At 39.5% G+C, this 25,655-nt stretch overlaps 1 protein-coding gene across 3 annotated transcripts in view; it reads left to right on the top strand.

Annotated features, from left to right (window-relative positions):
- SLC38A9 (solute carrier family 38 member 9) overlaps positions 1–25,655 on the top strand; it is a 50,424-nt gene that overhangs the window by 10,240 nt on the left and 14,529 nt on the right. For 2 of the 3 annotated variants that reach the window (XM_076362702.1, XM_076362703.1), the window contains exons 3-11: positions 6,837–6,969; positions 7,541–7,662; positions 7,811–7,874; positions 7,990–8,083; positions 9,061–9,231; positions 11,848–11,907; positions 14,140–14,337; positions 17,294–17,401; positions 21,518–21,624. In XM_076362702.1, the coding sequence (XP_076218817.1) occupies positions 6,837–6,969; positions 7,541–7,662; positions 7,811–7,874; positions 7,990–8,083; positions 9,061–9,231; positions 11,848–11,907; positions 14,140–14,337; positions 17,294–17,401; positions 21,518–21,624 (1,057 nt within the window). Of the gene's footprint in view, positions 1–6,836; positions 6,970–7,540; positions 7,663–7,810; positions 7,875–7,989; positions 8,084–9,060; positions 9,232–11,847; positions 11,908–14,139; positions 14,338–17,293; positions 17,402–21,517; positions 21,625–25,655 lie in introns of those variants that run through there. The other variant, XM_076362704.1, reaches the window with a different exon arrangement.

Below are 25,655 nucleotides of genomic sequence, written 5' to 3'. Positions count from 1 at the left end.
AAGTATGTGTTGTGTCTGACACAACATGGGTTTCGGGTTGTGTGGTGATGCAGGAGCAACGAGAGAAGTTTACACCTTTGTGATACATCGAAATGCCAAGATCCACTTTTCAAAAGTGATGTTAGGTATTGTTTCCTCATTGTGTGTTTTTTTTCCTTGTGATTTCTTAAGTTTGGAGACTCAGCTTCATAAAAGGTCATAGCATGTAGTATTTGGTTCCCTCCCCAAAAGCAGAAGCATGTACTTGGATTGTGTTCCAACCTCCAGCTTTCCAGATCCGTCCACTTTGTCCTTATTGCTCCTCCCTTGAGTTCGTTCTCCCATTTTCTACAACCTAGTCTTTTGCCTTCCAAGCATGCAGAGGCACAAAGATGAAGGGCATGAGCCCTGGGATATCAGGAAGGCCTGGAAATTGTAGTGAGGCCAAACAAGGCTGAACTCCATCCCTGCGTATTAGAAGAGGCGGTGCGATCTTTAGAAGAAGGAGTGAGGTAGAACAGGCCATCAGGGTCTGTGTCAGGCGTGGTCAGAGCAGTGGGCAGTTTGAAGGGCTTCTTCGTTAGAGCTTTAGGGAGTAGCAGCTCTAGGGAGAAAGGTTTATCATGCATAAAAGTATCAAACAGTGCAAGTGCAATAGTACGTGATTTGCTCTGCTTAGTTTGCTCCTTTTTTAACTTGCTCTTCAGAAACTGATCAGATGTTGGTGGGTGGTCATTTTGCTTTGACTGAGATAGCTCTTGAAGTGTTTTGTGTGATTTGCTTATAATCGCTGTTTGTCTGTCTTAGTGCTGTTCTGTTCTTTTGTTTGGGTTTGAGATTTGATGGCATTTACATAGTTATTTGGTTTTCTTAACAGCTTGGAGGATTTGGGATTTTTGAAAGGTATGCTTTTCAGTGTTTACATAAGAACAATAAAGCTAATTGTTTTTTAGAGTTGTAAATTATTTTGTTTAGTATTCTTTTGCTAATTTTGGGGAAATACAAATCCACTTTTAATCCTCTTAAAGAGGATGTTATTGTTCTTCACAATGACACGAATTACTCACACCATATTAGGCGTGTTTTGCCCATTTTGTAAGTCACTTTAAAAACTAGAATGTCATTGCTGCAATTGCTTATTGATGATCATTGTATGCAAGAGAGGGAGTTTCTTTTTTTCTTCTGACTGCTCTTTACATCTATTTATTGTCAACAGATACTGCAGTTGTCTTCAGGAATACTTAAACCTTCAAAGAAGCAAATGATGTTTTGTGTTAGTTGTTTTGCATATGAAAAAACTTGACAGTGCCCCCTGCTAAAGGGAGATCAAGCCTTCTTCCTTTTTCTATTCTTTTTGAAGTCCCGTAGTGTTCTCACACAATGTAAGAGAGATCAGTAGGTGAAATTAAACAGTTATAAATTAGACAGTGTCTGTAGATGGCAGTCAGAGAAGCCTTTTTCATGCAAAAATGGTTGGTTCCCTTTTATTTTCAAAGTTCTTTTAACTTACAAAAAGATAGACAATGGTTGGGACTAACCTGTGCAAAACTACCGTTTCTGCATTCATTATGCTTTTACCACTCCACACCCATGTGGTCTTTTTATTCCATTGCCTGCTTTTCATTTTTCTGTGTGGCTAACATTTTTACTAATTCCTAATATTACTGCTTCCTAACTGGGAAGAATTAGAACCTTCTTAATTAAGAGGCTTCCTACTTCATTGTAAGAGAAGAGTAGAATAGCTTTGCCTTTGACACAGAAGAGGGAACAGTCCTTGAAATGTGGTATGGTAAAGCTTGTGATTCTTTATTTGTTAAAATGTGTATCCTGTGAGCAACAGCGGTGACTTAGTATTCTGCTCTGAAAGGTTATTTTAGTTCTGCATCTAGCATTTTAAGATACTTGTGTGGTCATGCTGTAATCATTATAATGACAATGGTGATATGAATGTGGAAAAAGTTTAAGTAAAACGTATCACCAAGAGAATAAGATCTTATAGGATAAACTGTAAGCATACGGTTTACAATGCTTATGTAAATTCAGACAGCTTAGAAAGTAAAAATCAAGTCTGTCGTAGAATTCTTCGGAACAGGTTTCGTTAAGAGAAAGTGCACTGACATCTGTAATGTTCCTATCCAGATAGGCAGTTCCCGATTAAGAAATAGCAACCTATAAGTATAGTCTTTTCATTATTACTTTTTCTGCTTACTTTAATTTCCATGATAGTGAATCAGTTTTTCTCCTTAGTTTCTCCTGTGCCATATACAGCATTCCTATAATAATGTGGTGACTCAGTAAAACAATAAAGCCATAGGAATTTACTAGCTTTATTTCTGTGTAATAATCCTGTCACATCCCTGAAAAGTAACTGATTGATGCAAGGTGTCAAAGAACTCTGTGCAATAAGCTAAAGTGGCTCCTCGTGGTCTTTTTGGAGGAGAGGAAAGAAATTGTTGAGCATCCTGTAAAGAGGGGTTTTTTTGGTATTTGTTTAAATATGAAAAGTTTGTCTAATGTGAAGTCATTAATACCATCATGTAGAGCCAAAACACACACTGACACGAAAAATTGTATTATAACAGCTCAATACTCAGAACACTACTTTTGATCAGATGTCCAGAACCAGTTGCTTGCTGTTTAAAAATATTTCAGCAAAGGTACTTGGAAAACAGTATTATTTAATTTAAAACTTCTTGAGATAGGTATTTGCCATACTGCTTCATTGCTCTGCAAGATGTAGTACATTGCTGAAAATATCCAGAAAAAAGATGTAGCACCCTTATGGATGCTAGCAGTTGCAAGATTATATGTAGTTTGGCAAACAAATTTTCCTATTGTGCTGTTCCCTCTAACCGTCCAAATCCAACACTTGAACTTTGCCTAGCACAATATTTGGAAACAATTTTAATCATGAGCATCTCTTTTCATTTTCTTTGCTTGCAAAAATTGCTGCCCAAGTTCATAATGTGAGGAAGTTTGGACAGAAGTTCCTCATCTTTCTTGTCCTGGACCAGCACTAGAATTCTTATTAACTGTCCCTTTGTGTGAGTGAGAAATAACTAGCAGATAAGTGTAGCTGCAGTTTTCTGGGAATGGTTTCTGAAGTACATGTGCCGGGTGTAGTGTATGGGAGGTGGGGACCTCCTGCATGAGATCCTGCATCTTGTCCATACTTGTGCTGTGGAAAACAGCTGTGTTTTACTGGTGTGTTTGCCCTGGTAAAAAGAGCATTGTTTTTCAGGCTAGCTATTGAAATACAAATTGTAATTGTGTTTTTTTAGTATGGGTATAATAAATTCATTGGACACCATAGTCTATCTCAATGCATGGAAATTGTCTGCACTGTTTTGCATTAATAGTCACACCCTCCAGTCATGTAACCTCTCCCCTTCCCCCAGATCACATTGTTCCACATCCTTTTCATAATCATTTTGCCACATGAGAGATGTAATGTGATTGCCTGTATAAATCAGAAAGTTTTCTAGGAATCTGTTTCAGCTGCTGATGCCTGCATGTACAGAGTGCTTGTCTGCTAGACTTAAGGTCCCTAAAGAGATTTTTCCAAAATACATCCCAGATTATATCCTACCTGCTTTGGGCTTTGAAAATCTCAGTCTTTGAGAACTTCTTTGAGAGCTTCTCAAACTTCTGAGTATGCCCTACAACCAGTCTTTGATCTGGGTGTAGGTGGGGGCTGGGAAATGACCTTGATCCTAGACAGAGTGCTACCCTTTCCTAGTGGAGATGAGGGAGGAAGGTTGCATCCCAGCCTGCCCGCATAGCTTCCAAGTCAGACTGATGTTTTCGAAGAGATCTCTTAACAACCATAAAACTGATGGGTGGACAGTCTATTTTAGCATAGTCACTTGCTCAGTAAGACTAGAGGTGCAGTGGTACCCTGAGAAAAAGAAAATTAATTGCTGCTTTAGATCATTTTCATTCTCAACAGATGCGCACCAGAAGGGATCAAGAGGGGAAGTAGCCCAAGTGCTGGCAGCATTAAACATGTGCACTCCTCCAGGCAGGAAGCAGCAGCAACAGATACGTAGAAGTTCTTTGGGGTTGTTTAATTTTTTATTCCTCACCCATAGATTGGATTCTGGATTATACCCTTCTGTTTTGTACTGGACCATAAATTGCTTGTTCAATCCAGACTCTGTTCATAATACTGAAGAAAATGAAATATCCTTCTGTAAAGAATTTCTTTCCTTCAGACAGATATGTTTTTGCTACACATGAAATTTTTTCTTGGTATTTGGTTGTTGACTAACAACACTGCTTTCCCCATAAAATGGGATGTTATATTTATGTTTTCTGTTATTTTAATTTCAAAATCATCCATGGCTTTAACTTGAATTGCTTTAAAAAATAATGTCCCACAGTCTTCCAGTCTGGAAGAATTTTCTCTGACATCCATGTCAGCAGTTGTTGAACACCATTTTGAAGGAAATGCTTGCCACAGATCTGCTCGCTTTGAAACAAAATGTAGACATTGTCTCAGTGTAATTTTTCCACAGTAGCAATGGAAGACTGTGGGCTTGTACTAATAATATTAACTAGAGATGGGGAAAGACATAGTCTTCATGAAGCTCTTCACACTATGCAGCTGCTGTATAATTAGCAAAACACATACTTTTCATGTTCTAAATATAACGTGTGTCAGTGATCCAAAAAGAAAACAGCAGAGAGCTGACTGGGGGTGGGGAGGCATTTAAACATGTTACATTTCCCATTTTCATAACTACAGTCTTATTTTACAGGTCTTCTAATGAAATATTTTTTAGCAGTGTCTAATGATTGGATCAACCCAATAAATTTTAAGCTAAAACAAGTGAAGTCCTTTAGAGCTGACAGTCCATGAGTATTTTTTTACATTATGGACCTATGGAATTAGTTATCCCTGTGTGTCTCTGACTTGAATAATAAAGCTATTACTTAAAATATATTCCTGTTTAATTGCAGTATCTCTCTTAATTATTTATAAGAACACCACAGAAGTCCACACACAAAACAGGGATTTCCCCCTTCATGTTGTAGACATGGGGGAAAAAAAGAGTTGATTGAGAATGTTTTAAAAATAGAAAGCGTGTTCACTTTCATTTCAGCAAGTGGGAAACAGCTTAGCAAATCTAAGCCATTTTTTCCATGATGAAGGAAGATGTAAGAATTAATGAAGTCTAAGACGAAGGAAAGAATGAATTTGTGGAGAAAGGAAGTTATTTTTTTCTGTTTTCCACTTTCGTCAGTCAGTTTTTATTAGTCCCATAAATACTCTTACCTGCTGTGTCCCCTTAAGCACACAGGAATAAGGACCTGCCTTCATCTCTTCCAAAGATATAAAAACCAGCTTCAGAGCTGTATTCCTATTCTTCCATCCAGATAAAAGGTGGTGCCATGGTGCAAATGCTTAATGATTCACTGGGAAGGAGAATGGGACCTTTGTCACAGTATTGAGACCTGGGGCAGGAGTGGTTGACCAAGTTCCTTTGTAGTCTGAGCCAGAAATGGCTATTGAAAAACAGTCAATTCAAATAGGCTTTGCTTATATTACAGGAAAAATGGCATGTATTTATTGCTGACCTAATTTCTGCTCTTGGTAGTCTGAAACTTGTTGTGATCTGTACTTTTGTGAGTTCTGGTTTTGGGGTGGTTCTTGTTTCTGAGTGATTTAAACATCAACCTGGAAGAAGAAGATCAGAAAGCTGTTGAGATTGCTTTAGGAATTAAAAGCACTGGTGAAAGGGGAAAAAAAAACAAAACCCTGTATCAAGGCTTACAGGTCACCAGTATCCCCTCTCTTGTTTGAGAAATTTGCCTGTCAGTGCTAGGAGTGAATGTCACATTTAGGCAATAGTATAATATGCCTATATGGAAGTAAATTATACTTGGATAAAAAAAAAATCTCTGCAATATCTTGATTAGGTTGCGTATCTCTGGTAGCGCCCCTTGCATGAAGCTAGATTTATGTTGTGTTGTAACTTTAGGAGCAGCTTTCACTCTGATTGCTCTGTGCCTGCATGTGTGCAGAGAAAACAAGGGGTGTGTGGTGTGGCTGCTTTCTCCTTTAGTGGCTGTGACCGTGCCTGCAGTCTAACTCAGCTGAGGAAGAGGGAAGGGAGACCACCTGTATTCTGTACATCTCTGTATGAGAGATGTAGGACTTCTGTTGATGACAGTCCTGTTCTCTATGATTACCCTAATTAAATCTGAAGGGAAGTTTTGAAGTAGTTCAGAACTGCAAATGGGCATCTATTTTTCCATGTTCCGTGACAAATTCCATTCCCAGTTGCATTGGCTTAAAAATAGTATGAGCACATGGACTTATTTGGGCTTGGTTCCTTCCCCATTAAACATAATTTGATACGGTGTTTTCGGCTAGATTACTAGTTCCTAGCCTTTTCATAGGTGGTCCTCATTACCACCACTCATTCCTCTCTTTTTCTCTGTCGTCTTTCTGCTTCTGCATTCTCACACTTTCTGTTTCTACCTCTATTCCTCATCACTAGTTCTAGCAACATCAGTTCTAAGCACTAATAAGCTTGGCCAAGTTTATTAACATGTAGTTCTGGCATGACTCATTGTTGAGAACTAATAGACCGGATATTAGGTCTGAATTTTGATGTTGGGTTGCCCCACAGAATCTGGGCAAGAGGCCATTTTAATATGGATGATATAAACACATGGTTCTTTCATGAATGGCAGCTTCCTTCACCGCAGTGATATTTTTGCATTTGCTTTGTGTCAGTGAATGACAGACTCATCCTGAGTGATGCTAAACTGTTCTGAGTTGTATGTTAGCTCTTATGTTCTAGGTTTTTAAGGGTTTTCCTTTTCTTTCTTTTTTTTCCCTCCTTCAGACCATTTCATGTGGAGCCTACAAACATAGTCAGTGTGAATGATGACATGCAAAGAGTCACTGATGAAGCTTCAGCAATGAATAAGCGGATTCATTACTATAGCAGGCTCACGTCTCCTGCAGACAGGGCATTGGTAAGGCAAAGACAGGGTCAGATTAACTGAGTGGTCTCTGGGATGTTGGGTCTTCCCCAGCCTAGGTTTATAAAAGAAGCACAAATAAAGGTAGGGGGAGAATCGCGCTGCAGCTTGCTTTGAAATAAATACCTAGTAGCTGAGTGCCTTAACAAGGTCTTGTGTTATCACAAGTTGTGATTGACTTCTTGTGCAACGCCTTCACCATCCAAAGAAAATATACCAACAGCTTGAATTTTGTAACAGTGGTCCAGGCTGCCCAGATGTGTGTACTCATTTCGCCCATCTATGAGAGGTTTTAAGCAGTGGTCAGCTGCAATGATTGAACTAGCATGATCTGTGCATAGTATGTTACAGACATTTTTCAGAAGAAAAATCTATTTTTCTGCTATCTAGCTAAAAATCTTATCATCTGTTTTTTTCATGGGGAGAAAATTAATGTAGTCCAGCCTTTTTTTAAATGCACTTTTCATGAAAAGATTTTGTGATTTACAACAGTTGGCTTGCTGTATTTGGGACAACAGTTACTTTGGTGTTAATAATAAGTCTTGGTTTTTTATCCATTTGTTAGATTGCTCCTGATCATGTACTTCCAGCTCCTGATGAAATCTACGTGTACAGTCCATTAGGAACTGCTTTTAAAGTTGACAGTTGCACAGACGGCTATGGTAAAAACTCCAGTATAGTGACAATGTATGTTAAGCACCTTGCCATATATTAGCCAGAAAATGCATTATTATTGAATGTTCTATATTGTATGCATAACTATTGTAGCTAAGAGGATAGTATGAAGTAAGAGTGCTTCTTAAATTTTTCACTGGCTTTTTTCTTTTCTTCCTAGATTTATGATATGGAATACAATGATGGGTACATCTATATTAAGTATCCCATGGGGAATGAAACAGGTAAAACTATCAAAACTGTATGCACATGAAAATGTTTTTGGCAACATGGCTTGCTCTTCATTTTTCTGTAGTGTTATTGATAAAGAAAATAAACTGTGTTTCTCCCTCTTAACAGGCAGGCTTTACTTCTGGAATCATTCTCATTTTACTGATGGGCATTTTGACTCTTTATTGCTGCTACAGAGTTGTGAAATCACGGAAAATGATACGTAAGAAATACAAAGCTTCGTAACGCAAGTATTTCTGTTAAGTGTGAAATACAGAAAAACTAAGAATCTATTAGATCTCTGTATCTTTACTGTATGTTAGACCTGACCTGCAAATAAAAGCTGTTCCTTTGAATGTCTCCCTACTTTTGTAGTCTGGCTCTAAGCTCTGTAAGCTAAATGTCTGCCTTCCCTTATTAGATTATGCTCCAGTTCCATGGGACCTAAGTGTTACAGCCAGACCCAAATTCTTGGCAGGCAACGTTTCAGATGTTCGCTTACTAAGTGTTTGGGGACTTACAGAGTTAGAGGCTTCCCTTCTTCCCCATAAGCACTGTCCAGTTCTCTACATGTATTTCTGATCAAGTTCCACAGTGGAACAGCATGGGCTGTAGCTGCATCCACTTGTGTTGTATGCCTGTACTACCCTAATACTTGTATTTATTCTGTGTTGGAAGCAATTTATGGACAATTGCCTCACTGACAGTGGTTCAACTTAGAATGTACTTTTTTATTGTTCAAAACTCATCTTGCAGCTCTTGTAGTTGGTGCTTTTATACATAAACTAACCCCTCACTCAAATAAAGGCAGTTAAGACCTCCAGTTTGTGACAACTCATTTCAGGGCATTGTTGAGGACTAGTTCATGGTCTGGCCTACTTTGCCATAAGTCCTGCAAAAGGCTTTAGCTGCAAATGCATGGCTGCATTTTTTGCCACCATGTCTTATTCCAGTGCTTCTGGAAGTACTCAGAGTAGTAGTATGGTCACAATAAAAGCCTCTACTTCTTCAGGTTCCTTCAGTCAAACACCTAATGAGTGTTATACTTTCAAGTTAACAGCAATCTTCTTAGCCCTTGGAAGCGCTGTGATTTTGTGTCAGAATATACTGAAACAAGAACACATCCTGTCATGAAGAGTTCTACTGACTCTAATATAACATTTTGTTTACATATGTTTCTGGTTTTTGTATCTTCTTCAGCTTTAATAGATACCTCAAACTGGGAATTCCCAGATGTTTGCAAGTATTACTTTGGATCATTTGGTCAATGGTCAAGCCTCTTATTTTCTATGGTATCGCTTGTTGGAGCCATGGTTGTTTATTGGGTGCTTATGTCCAACTTTCTGTTCAACACAGGAAAGTTTATATACAGTAAGTATACGTTTTTGGTTAACTTTTAACAGCTATCTTGTGGAAAGATCAATACTTTCCTTTATACTGAAAAAGGACTGTCCATTTTACTTAATCTTGATTTTTCTGTTACTTTGCATGAAAAGTCAAGTGATAATAAGTAACTGTGTGTGGAGTTATGGGCACAGTCATGTATGTTTTTGAAGCCAGTTTCTCAATCTCTCTCTTAAAGTGTGGTTTTAATGAAAGACAAGATACCAATTATGTGATTTGTGTGTCAGTAATGAGGCTTCTTGGAGTAGTTTAAACAACCCAAACCTGGTTGGTTGTTTCCACTTTGTATTTTCACTCCCCCCTTGTTTGCATGGGTGTAACTATTTGAACAGCCATATAACAGGCTAGGCTGTTGAAATGATCCAGGTTAATGAAAAAAAAATCTAGTTTCATTCTAGATTTCAACAAACACACTTAGAGTGCTGCCATATAGAAAGTTTCTGCAAGCGTCCCTGAAGAAATGATGAACTGTAGCACAGTGAAAGAATGATTCTTAGACTGGCATTGCTACAAAAGAAAACATATTCATTATTTACACCCTTGTACGTGCACAGACACACAAGTTTTTGTGGATACCATCAATTAGGTATGTAGAGTTGTGTGAATAAATGATGGAATTGAGGGCTTTGAAAATCTGACTCATAGTGTTGAAAAGCACGACTAAGATATAAGAGTTTCTGTTTTGAAGATAATTAACAAATCTCTGAGGCAAATAACAGCACAGACACTTATACCTCTTAAACAATGTTTAGAGTTCTCACCATCCCTGAAGGACATACTTTACTTTATTGGTTAACGACTGGTGTATTTTACAGCTGACCTAATTCATATGTTGTTAAGGCCATTTCATTTTAGACTTCGGGGGTTTTTTAGTAAGGTTAGGACTTTAATCCTAAATTATTCTAAACCAAATAACTCCGATTCTAATAGGCAAATTTCAGAATGATCAAACCAGTTCATTTTCTAGGAAAAAAGTCCTGCTTTTCCCTGAGATTGGCATGTTATTTTATCACTTAGCTATATTTGTTGGGGGTTCTTACTTAAGTTGTTTGCTCTGTGATAACTTTAATCATTGGATTCTTGTCCTAACTTTCATTGTGGCTACTTAATTACTAGGTTATAAAATGGGTAATAGAATGTAGGTTTGACATAATGGCATCTTCTAGCCATGCATTTCTAAGTTATTCTAAGCAGGCTACTGTATTCAATTCTAGTACATTCAGATGACTTTTTAAAAAATCTGCACACACAATTTAGGTGGGAACAAATTGATTTCCTAAAGGACGGTGGTCTAGAAATCAGTAGTACGCAAAGAAAGCAAGAACTATAAGCCAAGTATGGTATCCTGTCTTTATTTTTTTTTAACATGACGTCCCATGCTTTTGTTCTGTTTTTGTTTTATGGAACAGAAATAAATCCACAAATGCAATTGCTAGTCCTAAAACACTTTTTAAGTACAGAGAAAACATCAGTTGGCTATCCGTCTATAACTAATTTTAAAGTGCTCTAATTCTGTAAGAGCTATCAATTCTTTCGATGGCTTCATTCTAGGTACTTATTTTAAGTAGCAACACGAAATGGTGAAGTGAGGAGGTGACAAATTATTTTAGTTAAATCTTCTGATTGTTGTATACACTGTACTGATATGAATAAGTATGAGAATCTCAATTGTGATTCAGGGTGTCATAAAGCAAAATGAAGAAAAAAACCAGTTTTCTTCCCCCAAGACTTTTTGCTTTCTTTATGAGAAACAAGCTGCTGTTAATTGCATTTAAAAAATCTGAGGCCTACTGGCCCAGTTGAATTTCTGTGTGCATAATACTCCCACATGCAGCAGAAGCAAATTTTAACCAGAGACACACTAATTTAATTTCCAAGCTGATGGGCATTTTCTGTGTGTATATATACATAAATATAAGGAAACTGCTATCCAATACTCTCATATGTTGAAGTTGCAGAAACTCAAAAATACCTGGTGTGGCAGAGCAGTAAAGTAGCACAGAAGTGTTTTGGAAACAAAATACTACTAGAGATGACTGTAGACAGTGAGACTTAAACCTTTTACCAGAGATTCCCTTCCTTAAAATACAACACGAAAAAAGCATCCCACCAGAGCCTCTTCTGAAAAAAAGATTAGAAAAATGAGTAGGGGAACCTTTTTCCGTATAATACCACCTGGACTAAGGGTATGGTTGCATGCACTTTTTTTCTGTCCCAGAAGAGGCTGGTTTTAAGATGCATCTCCTTACTAACCTACTGTACAACACTGCAGACCGAGGAGCTGGGACAAGCGGAGGTGTGCTGGGGGAACAGGAATGAGCAGCTGGGAGGGGAGGCTTGGGAACTTCATAAATGGACAGGGCTGCTGAGAAGAAAGTAGTGCAGTGGGGGGCTACTTTAAAACACTTCTAAAAGAAAGTTTTAAAATATCCACTTGGTGTTGGGGGGAGTGCAAGCTGCTGGATCATGCCTCTGATGTAATTTTTCCAAAATATTTCCTTACTTAATTTTTATGAAGTCAACAGATGAAAGCCTAATAGCAGGTTTGGGACATCGATAGTAAGATTTTCTTCTTCTTTTCAGACTTTTTTCATTACATTAATGTAACAGATATTGTTCCTGGCACGAATGGAAGTAACAAAGGTAAGAATCACTTACTAGTATTGTGTTTCCTGGTTTGGGGGCATGTTTAAAGGCAAATCATTGTGTTTCCATGCCTAACCACATTCCAGTTATAAAGTGTATATTGTAAGTTCTAACTACCTGTTTTTAAAAAACCTGTGATTTTCTATGTGAGATTTGTACTTCCACAAATAACCACACACTTGGAAAACTTAATAATTGGGTAATTGGGGGGGGGGGGGGGGGGGGAGAAATTGGGGGTGGGGATAAGGATTAAAAAGCAAATAACAAGTTTGTGTATATCCAGATAGATCCTCCTTAAAACCATGAATGTTAGACCACTTAACAGTAGTTGCACAATGAGGAATTGCCTTAAGGAATTTTAACTTTCGAACCCTAAAATTGAGGCACATTGGATGTGTTTACTGTTTTAAATCCTGGCTGGGGCATTTTTGCTCCTCACCACCTCTGCAGCAACATTCTTATTTAAAAAAATGCTGTAAGAACAATGCAAAAAGAAACAAGTGTCAGGCTACGTGAGCATCCGCTTGTGTTTTGTGGAGAGTCTGACGCAACTAAGGGAAGAAACTGCAGTCAGGTATGAAGATAGGTCTGTTGGGAGTTCTTACGTAGGCAGAATAATGTAGAATGAAGGCAGGAGCTAGGCGTTGTCAGCCTCTGATCTTCCTGCCAATATATATAGTAACTGAACATGTAGTTCTTTGTTATGAAGCAGAAAATTTTCTCTATCCTGGTGCTTATGGGAATGGGGAAACATTTCAGTACCAGCCGGACAGCTGTGTGTCACACTAGCTGCAGCTGTGTTTCTGGAGAGCAGCTGTTTGAAGTCAGGCGAAGGAGTTGAGAAATAATTCTGAAAACCAGTTGATTTGCATTTGAGCTAGTGTTGAATCCTGTTTCTCCTACAATCCTTACCAGCAAGGCACCAATAGCTGCTGCAGTGCTCTTTCTCTTGTGCTCTTTCCTGCTTCTGCTGTTCTGTGCCATTCTTATGCAGCAGGGGGTATAACTTGGAGGCAAAGTAGACAACAATATTCCACAGCATCTTCCAGCAACTGGAAGATTTAAAGCAGCTGCTTCACAAAATTAAGGGCTGCCAGATGCTCAAATGACTCTTGGCAGAGCATTCAGGGCTACCAAGGAGATCAGTAAGAACAAAAGCATTTTTCAAGGTCTGTGAAACAATCCTCTTATAAGCAATGGAGAGAAAGCAAATGATAAAGCTGGAAGTAAAGTAACATAATGGTCTCTCAAGAAATTTGGCAGAATATTTTTTACACCTTTGCCTTTGTAACAGAACAGGCATGCAGGAATGTGGGAGGGAGGATATCAAGTATTGTGGAATGCCAAAATTTAAAATAAGACACTATGAGAACAGTAAGACAGGTTCATATTTCAGCACATAACTTTGTAGGCATGTGTTAGAAAGAAATGCTGATATTAACAAAAACCAGATAAACACGTTTTTATCAAGACATCTTTTCTTTTGGTCAGTTTTGTTCCAGTCACTTGTTCAGGTGCTGCCATTGATCAGCCACCATGTAACAGGAGCGTGACATTCCCTTTTGGCAGTGTTATGGGTGGATATCTTAAATTGCTTCTGTTGTGTTGTCTAGCAGTGAGGTACTTGCACCCGACACAGCACCAAGATGACAGGGTGTTTTGGTTCGGTGCATGAGTTTTAGACCTGCCAATTGTTATAGTAGCTTTCTTGTCATCCTTAGTTTGTGCGTTCCCAGAGCAACATACAGTAATATAGGCTTTTCTGTACACAGATGCACTTGCATCTTGGTTCATATGATCTTGCTGAAGTGTACAGGGACAGATTACAATGCTAAATACACAGCCAGATGCAGAGGTGTGTTGCTATGACTTGATTCCAGCAGGTGCACGTAGGCACTGAACAGACCTAGTTACAGGTATGTGACCTTGAAGGCTGATCCTATGCCACAGCTCAGGCTTCAGACAACAGCATCTTTGTTGTGCTTGGCTGAAAGAACTGTAGCACTTGTCAGCTTAGAGTGCAAGGTGCTTAGCAGTGAAATCTTAGCACTTAATTCCTGATTAAAAAACAAATAGAAGTTACAAACTGCGTTGTCAAACATTGCTTTTGAGTGGTCCTATTCCCCATAGGTAGAACACTCTCCAGAAATTATGGGACATTGGCTGTGAAGATTCTGTGCAAGTAAGACCTTTTTCATCTGGAGATACTTTTCTTTTCCTTTCTTCCAGTCATTTGTCCAAGTGCTGCTAGCGGTCACCCACCACAGAACAGGAGCGTGATGTTCTCTTCTGGCAACAATACAGGTTTTGAACTCTTCGAGGAGTGGTGGAACAAATCACAAACAGTACCATTTTACCTGATTGTTGTTCTTCTACCCCTGCTAAATCTGAAGTCTCCATCTTTCTTTGCAAAGTTTAATGTCCTGGGTAAGTAACAAATACTATTAAAGCATTGGTTCATTGTGGCTAAAATGTATAGAAAACAGTGAAAGCTACTCCAATGAGCAGAATCATAGAATCATATAATAGAATCATCTAGGTTAGAAAAAACCTTTAAGATCAACGAGTCCAACCGTAAACCTAACACTGCCAAGTCCACCACTAAACCATGTCCCTAAGCGCCTCATCTACATGTCTTTTAAATACCTCCAGGGATGGTGACTCAACCACTGCCCTGGGCAGCCTGTGCCAATGTTTAACCACTCTTTCAGTAAAGAGATTTTTCCTCATGTCCAATCTAAACCTCCCCGGCGCAACTCGAGGCCATTTCCTCTCGTCCTATCGCTTGTTACTTGGGAGAAGAAACCAACACCCCCCCTCGCTGCAACCTCCTTTCAGGTAGTTGTAGAGAGCGATGAGGTCTCCCCTCAGCCTTCTCTTCTCCAGGCTAAACCAACCCAGTTCCCTCAGCTGCTCCTCATAGGACTTTTCTCGACACCCTTCACCAGCCTCGTTGCCCTTCTCTGGACACACTCCAGCACCTCCATGTCTTTCTTGTAGTGAGGGGCCCAAAACTGAACACAGTATTCGAGGTGCGGCCGCACCAGGGCCGAGTACAGGGGCACAATCACTTCCCTACTCCTGCTGGCCACACTGTTTCTGATACAGGCCAGGATGCCATTGGCCTTCTTGGCCACCTGGGCACACTGCCGGCTCATGTTCAGCCGGCTGTCAACCAGCACCCCCAGGTCCTTTTCTGCTGGGCAGCTTTCCAGCCACTCTTCAGTAGTTTGCTGGCAGCCGATACTGTGCCTCAGAGTGGCTCATTGGTTGGTTTGTTAATCACCCACAGGCTTTCTACCCTGCTTTGCTGGAGTCTTACGGTTAATAGGGAGTTAATTTATTTTCCTTTGCTCCCTTCATAATCCTGTAAAACAAGTTCCACTATATTTACAACAGATTTTCTCAAACGGTGGTACACATACTACTATGCAGCATTTGATGCATACTACTTTGGCACAAACAGTCAGGCATACCCTTCCTCATCTCATAAACGTTTCAACACAGGCAGTTACTTCCAAAGATTAATTGCTTCTGACCTGCAGTCACTTGCTACCAATCAGTTGATTAATTAATCACAACATCAGTCCAATCAGTGTAACCTGCTGCTGTGCTTTGCCCCAGCTCCCAATACCCTGGCCTATTCTGTACTACAAGGACAAAAATTGTGACTTCTCCTTGCTTCCATGTCTTGAGATAGAAGACCAAGGCAAGTGGGATTGGTAAAGTGGATAAAGCACATGGGTGATGGGTGGGGTTGGTCACAGTTTATGGAGTAGGAGAGGTCTGAGGGCATAGCATTGAAGCCCATGATGAAGAGAAAGGGAAAAGGAGATGGGGATCACAGAATGGGTTGAAAAAGGTGGAGATGTATTGTAAAGGAGGTAGAGGACAGGGAATTGAGGGTGTAGTTTGTCCTCTGTTCCAGTGTGACACTTAATTAGAGCTTGGATCTGCTGTTGCTGGAACCACTAAATGAAAATACAACACAGGAACTTGGGTAAGTGATAGTGCTTCTGTGTAAAAAGTAAGGTTTTTACGTAGACAAGATGTAACATTAGGGATAAGAAAATATTTTATCAAGTGAGATCTAGCCATAACTGTATCTCTTTAAAATAAGCACATTATCGTGGGCAACTATTTTTTTATTTGAGAACCTGAATATTAAAATGTGAAACTTCTTAGAACATCAGTAGATTATGTAATTCAGAAGCTGTTCAAAGTCGCCTTAATTTTTGTAAACCTTGAAATTTATAGGACAAGAAAAAATGGAAGGCAATTTTTGAGATGTTGAAATGAATCTTAATAGGGCACTTCTACTTATCTTTACACCTACAGAAACGTAAATTGTTAGGAAACTACAGAATATTTTAGCTGTTAAGCTGATCCTCAAGTACAGAACCTTTTATCTTCCTAATCCCTTGACTATGCTCTGTGTAATCAAATAATTTCTTCAATTTAGTTTTTAACCTTGGAGATATTGCTAGAATGAAATGATGTCTTATCTGAATCTGTATTCTAAACTGTAAAAATGCTGTTTCTTTGTCTTTATTTACTTATAGCCTGTTCTCTGGTGACTAGCAGTATTATTGGCCAGGAGGTTGCATTGCAGTAGCCTTAATTACTGTTGCACAGTTTTCTTCCATTTTTAGGTAGTTATTATTCTGTCCTTATCTCTTTCAAGTGGCAGGAGCCAAGATCATATGCTTTCCATCCCACATGCAGACACAGCAAGGCATTTCTACCCATTTGTGATCTTATCTGTAGTCCTCTAGCTGTGCAAGTATTGCTGGATGCCTCTGAACCAGTGAGATGGATTGCAAATCTAGTGCTATGGTTAATGTTATACAAGGTTATGATCAAGACAATGTTTAAATCAGTAGCGATCAAATGTCATTATCAGCTTCTAGCTCCCAGTGTAAAGTTCACAATTGCAGTAAACATTCATATCTCATTGGGCCATTTGGTTCAAAAAGTTAATGACTGAATGGATGTTGTAATAGTTGCAGTACTGTGGCCGACTTTGTCTCATATTAGATTAAAAGCCTGAAAGCTGAAGCTGGAACCGATCTGTTACTGCTTAGAGACCTCCCTGCCTGCCCAGCACCAGGGATTACAGGGTACTTCTTCCACTGTCACTACTGCAGTGTCTCGAGAACATTAAACATTCTGAAAGCTTGCATTGGGTGCAAGTGCATTATTCTTTCTCTCTGACCTATGAAAGAAATAAAGAAAAAGAAAATTTCGACCTAGGCTGTGTTTTTAAGAATGAATACCAACCCTTAGTGTTTGGGCTACTGGTAACTAGCTGGATGGAGCAAGAACAAAACACAGCACAAATACTACTGCCTCATGGTGTTTGTTTGACTCTTGTCTTTTCTAGGTACGGTTTCAGTTGTCTACTTAGTTTTTCTGGTTACTGTAAAGGCTGCTCGTCTGGGAATCCACTTAGAATACAACTGGTTTACAGAGAATGATTTTTTTGTACCAGGTAAAATAAAAAGCATAAAAGCATATATATGATGGGTTTAAGATTTTCTTAAAGCAATTCATGAACGACTTTCTCATTTGCCTTTTAACACCTCTGTGACATAAGTAAAGCGAGGAAATGCTGTCTGATGTTGCATGTAGAGGCTCAGGAAGGATCCCTTGTGACAGTGATAAGGAATCCCTTTCCCAGTGATGTTCCTTAATTAGGAGACATTATCAACACTGTGGAGGAGAGGAGGAGTGCCCATCAGAGGTGTCTCCAACATATATCATGTGACAGGGAGCTTGCCATAGTCCTGTTTTGCCTATATTATAGTAAGTTCTAGATGCTCCATTTTCAGATCATGCCTATTTCAGTAGCAGTTACAGATGACGAACTGTAGACAGACTGACTGGTAAAGGTGCTGTAAGTTGTCCACGCACTGTCTTGCTTAAATGAAATAGCTCATTCACCATAATTTATGATTACGATTTTCCTGTACTTCCCAATCTATCTCAGGTTTTAATAGATAATCTTAGCTCTTCTCTTTTAAACACTTGTTAGCTCTCCTGTATGTTTCTTTTCTTTCTTGACTGTTGTTTTGGTGGCTGTTTGTTCTTTCCAAATTACTGTTACAAGTTACTGTGTGAGATGTCACAGTCATAAACAATGGTACTGCATGAACAGATAGTCTAAAGAGATCAGTTTCTTGTTTTAGGAGGCTTGGAATGAGAGATCTGGGGTTAGGTCTTAGCTGTTTTTTCCCTTTTACAACAGGCAAAATTGTATGACCAGTTAGCTCCAAGGAGCTGTGTCTTTTACTATTGAATTGTATCACTCCTTCTGTTCGTAGAAACAAGAGTATTTTGGCTTTCTTTAAAAGTTACTTATTTACTTAAGGCAAAATTCAGAGATATGCACCTTCTTTGGGTTTCTTTTGTTGGTTTGTGCGTTTTTAGTTTCCCAGTCACAATAAGCACTGTACTAACAGTTTCACACATGGGTTGCAAACTATTGTTAGGTCCAATAAGGTAGAATTTAAGAAGAAAACAAGGATAACTTAAAACATTAGGATGGGGTTTGAATTACTGTAGCAAGAACGAGATCAAAAAGGGAAATACCAGAGTTGTTCAGTGTTTCTAATAGAATCTGATCTAATTTGTGGAATCATGGTAACACACTGTGGCAACAAGAGTAACAACTCAGCGAGTAAACCACAGATAGTAGTTAGTTGAGTAAAGTTACTGATATGAAATTCAACTGATTTAAGTGTGTTCACATCACAGTTGCAGTGGTCTTGCAGCTACTTATTCTTTGTCATCTTCTACCACTCCCTTGGGGTTGATTCAGCTCTCTAGTTTAACTGAAATTGATCTGGCACAATAACAAGCATAATAAACAGCTTAGCTAGTGTATTGCATGTACATTTGGCAAAGAGGTCTGCTGAAAACCCAGTATTCCCCTTCTCCGCCCCCCAGCCCCTAGCTATCATCAAATCTGTTTGTTCATTTTCCCATAACTGCCGAAGGTCATTCCTTCCTCATCTCAGCCAGGCATTCAGAACCCTATTTCAAGATCTGAATGGCTAGTGAAAGGCTATGTAAAACAGTTTCTTCAGTTTGGTCATGTCACCGAGAAAAAAAAAAACAAAAAAATTGTCCTTTCTGGCTGAGTCTTCAAAGCCAGGCAATTTTTGCTGAGTATGACTGTGCAAGACCAAAGCAGAGGCTTTGAGGATGAACTGGATTATCATCCTGTAATTCCCTAAGAATCCTCCTGACTACTGCAGCATAAGTACAAACTTACAGATGGATGTAGGTAGTTCTGAAACAGTGCTATTTATGCTATCTATTTTCTTCCATCGCTGCATTTACTTTTAGGCAGAATTTTTGGAGTAACAAACTACTTTTGTCTCCAGTGTAAAAATTTGGATTTCAAAGCATTGGATGATTAGCATCTGTGTTAATGACCTAATTTTCTTTGTATGGCATTATTCTTAATGCTGTCTGTAAGTAGAAATGGTACTCGAGCATGTGCTGCTTGGTCAGTAGATAGACCACAATGTTTGGTCTTGCTCCATTGCGAGCATGGAAACATGATTTTAACCTGAACTGCCCCAGCAGACAGTCTTCAAACGCTCACGTGGCCTCGTATCTACTCTTCCTGAGAGTGCAGGAGAAAATTTGCCCAAACTATCATTCACTAGCAAACCCATATAAACTGGAAACCAGCCTAAGTCTAAGAAGTCAGGTTTTAAGCATCTTGAAGTTCAAGTCCAAGATCTATTAAGCAGTCCTAGTGTAAAATGAGTTATAGCATGACATGTGTGCCACGGGTCACTTAAGAAGTGGAGCACCCAGTAGTTTGATTATTTTGGCAATGCAACTAGTACTGCTAGGAGACAGACAAAGCATGTAGCTAATGCATACAAATCCGGCTACTGCTGATTGTTGTGGTGATAGGAGAAGTGCAGTGCTGAAAGAGATACTGAATCTGTCAGTTTGATTTTTATTATTTAGATTAAAGTAGTGGATGGGGGGAAAAAAAAGCCCAAAAGTCGCTTGCACTCTCAATTCTATCAGTAGCGCATCATTCTAGTTAGGTATTGAAGATACAGTGAATCCAGCCCTAGAGAAGGCATATTCTCTCAACCCGGATGAGCCCTTCATTAATTGCCTGGGGTGTGTTTACCTTGCTGACTTCATAGCATCTCGGAGAAATCTGGTTTAAATATGTTTGCATGGAGCTCTCTGTGGTTTGATCTAAGGGTTTGTGAGCCTCTGATGGGCGTTTTGCTGTATTGCTGGGTGCTTTCCAGAAGCTGAGCTAGCTCAGGGATTGCTATTAACACTCTAAAGAGTACATATATCCTTATATAATACCAACAAAGATGGTGCTTTAATGGTGTTACACATTGGTGAATTCCTGGACTAGTTGCAGTGCTTCCAGAAACACAATCTTGTGAACATAATCCTTCAAGTATTAAAATGTTGTGGTTTAACCTCAGCTGGCAACTGAGCACAACATAGCTGCTCACTCACTCTCCGCATCCCCCGGTGGGGTGGGGGAGAATCAGAAGAGTAAAAGTGAGAAAACTTGTGGGTTGAGATAAAAACAGGTTAATAATTGTAGTAATAATAATAATAGAATATACAAAGCAAGTGATGCACGATGCAATTGCTCACCACCCGCCGACCAATGCCCAGCCAGCTCCCGAGCAGCGATCACCGCCCCCCCGGCTAACTCCCACCAGTTTATATGCTGAGCATGATGTCATATGGTATGGAATACCCCTTTGGCCAGTTTGGGTCAGCTGTCCTGGCTGTGCCCCCTCCCAGCTTCTTGTGCACCTCCAGCCTTCTCCGTCGGTAGAGCATGGGAAGCTGAAAAGTCCTTCACTAGTGTAAGCACTACTTAGCAAGAACTGAAACATCAGTGTGTTATCAACATTATTCTCATCCTAAATCCAAAACACAGCACTGTACCAGCTGCTAGGAAGGAAATTAACTCTATCCCAGCCGAAACCAGGACATAAAAGAAGCAGAGCAATGCTATTCCCACGGAGACAAAAAAATAAATAAATTTTTCATAGATGCTGTAAGGTGTATGATAAGACAGGAAGTTGCTCTGCCTTTCTTTACACCCTGTTTTGTAAGCAGAACCTCTTAAACATCTAAAGATGTCATTTTTCCTCTGGTAGCATAAGGGACTTCTTAACAACAAAAGATGCTCACAGAGCAAATGATCCCTTCCCCTCATCTCCCTGTTCAGGGACCAATAGATATACAGCCTCACTGCAATCAATTCCTGCCTCAAAAATGCTTTCCAGTTAAACTGTTGAGAAGCAGAAAATCTTGTATGTGTAAATCCTAGATTAACCTAATAATCTTTGATGGTTGGGGTCTCTTGAGAAACTTTGCTGGCGAGTGTGTAATATAGTAACCATTGTCTTCATGCATTTTGTACTTCCTGATTAAATATGTGCATTGGCTATGGTCAAAGATAAGATAGATTGTCCTATTTCAACATGGAGGTTCATGTTTCTGCCAGTAGACTCCACAGCACTGTATGTCCTCTGCATTTTGGCATTGTTTGTTTCAAAGAAGTAAGTTATTAACACTTTTTTTCCTCCCTTAGAGTTTAGAATTCTGTTCCCTCAGCTCACAGGGGTTCTGACACTTGCCTTCTTCATCCACAATTGTGTCATCACACTTCTTCAAAATAACAGGAATCAAGAAAACAATGTAAGTAATTCACAAGATTGTGCTGATTTGTATCTAGATTGCCAGGTGACACTTAATTTTTCCCTGTCTGCTTCTCTTGAAATCGATCCAGGGACTGGAATAGCTTCAGAAAATGTAACTCGCTCTTGTGATCTGATAAGAAACCGGTTATTATGTACTTTCCACTGGCGACCAATGAGTAACAGATGCATTACAAATTTATTTAAATGAAAGCCTTTAGGAGCATCCCAGACTTATTCGTGGTCAGACTGGTATTAAATGGCCAAATTACACACAAGAGGCAGAAGGCTTGACAATGTTGTAAGACAAGAAAAACTGACCAATTTTAGAATGAAAAATGCTGGAGAATATTGGGCACAGGACTGATTTTAGCAGAGTCCTGAACAATAATGTTGGGGTCTAGGTAATATCTTAGAGTTCCTTCAGTAATTTTGTGTCACAATCCAAGTCAAGGTTCATAGGGAAACCTGTCCCTATTTAGGAAATCCTCAAACTTGAAGCCTGGATTGGGAACCTTTGTGGTATGTAGCCTTTGGACTGGTCCTTTGCCGTTGAAAAAGTTATGTACTGCTCATCCAGATGGAACTGCATTCTTTCTTAATATCTTCCCATTATAAAATACAAAATGGAGTAAACATGATACAGAGTTAGAGTCCTAGAGTACATTTTTACTGTAATTATTTTGATTATTTAATTTTTTCCTCCCTACTTTCCAGGATTCTTGTCCAGCTTCATTAAAATCTTATCTGTAAAAGTAACTACAATAACATACAAAGATTTTTAAATATTAGCTGTATGAAAAACTGGTACAGAATCCCAGAGTGATTGAGGTTGGAAGGGACCTCTGGATATCATCTTGTCCGACTCCCCTGCTCAAGCAAGGCCACCTGGAGTTGGTTGCCTACACAACACATCAGATAAAATATATCTGATTTGATTATTCAGAGGTGAAGTGCAGATTATGTGCCAATGCAGTGAGATGACCTTTTCCTTTAGTAATCTGCATAGTTACTTTTTTGTCCCTGTGAACCAAGGCCAGCTTGCAAGTGACCATGTCTGCAAAGAAGTCATGAATTCTCCTCCAGGAAAGCTTCTTAGGATTTATGGGCATTTCTGAAAATAGTTTAACAGCTAAAGAGGGGGTTAGTGGAGCTCTGGAGAAAGAAAACTAAGTAAGTTTCTTCTTCATTTTCTTAAGAAAATGTTACAATGTGGAAAAGGGCAAGATTTCTCTTTCTCTTTAGCTGTGGCTTTCAAATTCTAAAGGCATGGTCACTCCAGCAATCGGCTCTGTATGCAGAGGAGGCCTAATGTCTCCATGACACCTTCAAGACTTTTTGTGTGGCTTTCCCCCTCCATTTACATCGGAGCAAGCAATCAGTTGCAAAGAGCAACACCTGGAATCTTCTCCAGCTTGCTTTTCCTGTGTTAAGGAGGAAGAAGCTGCTGCCTGCATTTCAATCAGCTTTTCTGAATGCCCTCCCTGGAGCTTAAGTTGAATTTCCAAGTCAGCCCTAGCATGGATCCCAAGCCCTCGACAACATTCTCGCATTCCAGAAGAGTGTTCAAATTGCATGGAAAGAGCACCTTTAAGTATGTCAGGAAGGTTTTGTAATGGGAAACCAAATCTGTGCATAGTTCTTCTGGAGTTTTATTTGGCTAGAGATTTCCTTCCCTGTTTGTAGCTGTACAGGAGCCTTTCAACTAGGACTCAAAAGTGCTTTGCAAATGTTAATGAAGCACTGATGTTCTTGAAGAGCTGACTGTTTTGTGATAATTTCACTAAGCTGCTGGACTAAGTGGGAGGTTTACATATGTATAGGAGTCTCAACTTCTGTGATAAGTCACAGTGTTGAGGGTATTTTTTCCTATGGATTTACATTAACAAGATGCTTTCTTACGTCAGTATCTCATGGGGAGTCGAATGGAGACTCCACTATTTTATGGATCGACCTGTTAACATGTCACTTCCATCAGAGTTCTGTGAAAAGGCACAGAACTTGGCAAGCTGGAGAAGTACTGTTTTAGTTTTGAACAAAACTTGCTGAAACTAGTGGTCATAAGAACAACTCTTTGGGGAGGTGGAAAAAAGTAAGAGAAACAATAACATTCCTTTTATGGAGTCAGAAATCCAAACCAATATTAGCTTCCATTCTGGTCACAGGCGTGCATCAGTGCCCAAAGCTAAAACACACATGGGGGGAGGATTCCTTTGTCTGGTATTCCAGTACAGTGGTGTGGGTGTGAGAAGAGCAGTGCACTGGAGTAAGCCAAATGTCAGCAGCACAGCCTGGAGAAGCCCTCTTAGTCTGCAAGTTCAAAGTTGAGCTCCCTGTTCCCATCTCCCACTGCTGCCCCCTCGTATTTATCAGTGTGATTTTTTTTGTGCACTGCACAATCAACTGGTTTGGAAACTGGTTGCATAGAAAACCAAGCCAGCCACAAAAAGGTGATTTGTTGGGGTTTTTGTATGGGGTTTTTTTCTGATTCATGTCTGTTCCCTGAGCAACTGTATAGATGCTGCACAAGCCCAGAGCATGATCTACAGGCATGAATATGCTAGTGCTGTCTCCTAACAGTTGTTTGTGGACCTGCCTGGGGGAAAGGCTGGGAGTGGGGACGTTTTTTGTCCAGGTGGTAGCTGCAGAAGGCATGGAGCTGTGGATGGTTCTTATTTTCTGCAGTATTGAAAGACTGTTTATTCGCTGTAAACAAAGTGAGCTTCCATTGATGCTGCCCTACCTTTGGTTTCTCTTTCCAGCCAAAATTATGCACAGCATTATGCATCTTGGTGAAGTACTTTTTTGTCATCCTGTTAAATGTTATCAATTGCCCTTGATGCTTGAACAGGTAAAGTCTGTTTTTATGATATGGATCAGAGTCCTGTTGAGATATTACAGAGGCAGCATCTCTCTTTTGAGAAGTGACCGATCTGAAATGAGATGATCAAATGGTACTTCTTCTAATGTGGTAATAATTACTAAGCACTGATACAGGCTTCTCCATTCAAGAAGCAACTCTACAAACTAGCTTTCACTGTGGTACTGAGGAAAAAATGAACTATTTTCTCCATGGCATGCGACAGGGAAAACAAGGCCTGAAAGTTGCCTGTTCTTGTCAGTGTCACATAGGAAATATCTGTAGAACCACAGAGCCTTCACTGTGCTGTGTCCAGTCCTGTGCCACAGGTCCAGCCTGCGCCTGGGTACTAGTCTATGAGTGTGATATAACGTCTTGTACTTTCAGAGTTTTCTTTAACTCCACCAGATTTATCAGACTCATCCTTTTGTTAGGAGGTTAATTTCTGCCTTCGTTCTGCTGCTGCTGCCAGCCTCAGTCACCCAATTTTCTGTTCTTCCAGAGGCACTTTTAACACTTTGTCCTGTGCATCTGACCAGAAAAGCTCCTCGTTGGCAGTAACTGCAGCTCACATATGTTCTCCAAGTTCCACCTCAAAATCTGCCAGTTAGTTCAGGTATACTTGACAAGGGCTTGGCAGGTGGCAAGCTGTGATCCTCATGGACTGTGACCTGCATGTTATCTTCGATACTTCCCTTCCACTCTGATCCCACTCTGATCCCCCAAATACTTCCTTCTTTCAACCATTTTTTCTACATTTGAATCTTAGATTATAAACTCTAGGTGTGAGGACTGCCGTATTCTTTATGCTTAGGCAGCTTCCACCACAGTGATGTCCATTCTGAATACAAACGTCTTAATGTAAAATTTAAAATAGACAAATGCGATTATTTTTCTGTTACTTAAAATTAATCCTTTTATTTCTCTCCATGTGTCCTTTGGTTTTATCTGGAATTATGTTTTTTTATTACTGATAGGCTTAATTATTATTAAATAAGTATTTATAGTCAAGGTCATTAGGGAGTGAACCCAGGTCTCCTGAAGAGTAATGAACAATAATCAAAAGATGTTCCAGTTATATGCACAAACACACGCTCTTGTACAAAGCTGACCATCTTATATGCAAAAGCAGATGTTTGCAAGGGAGCTGACGGATGTTTGAGAAAAAATAA

This window comes from Aptenodytes patagonicus, chromosome Z (assembly GCF_965638725.1).
Source record: "Aptenodytes patagonicus chromosome Z, bAptPat1.pri.cur, whole genome shotgun sequence".
Lineage (NCBI taxonomy): Eukaryota > Metazoa > Chordata > Aves > Sphenisciformes > Spheniscidae > Aptenodytes > Aptenodytes patagonicus.
The sequence above is the reverse complement of the archived record's forward strand: the minus strand, read 5'-3'. Positions and strand labels throughout refer to the sequence as shown.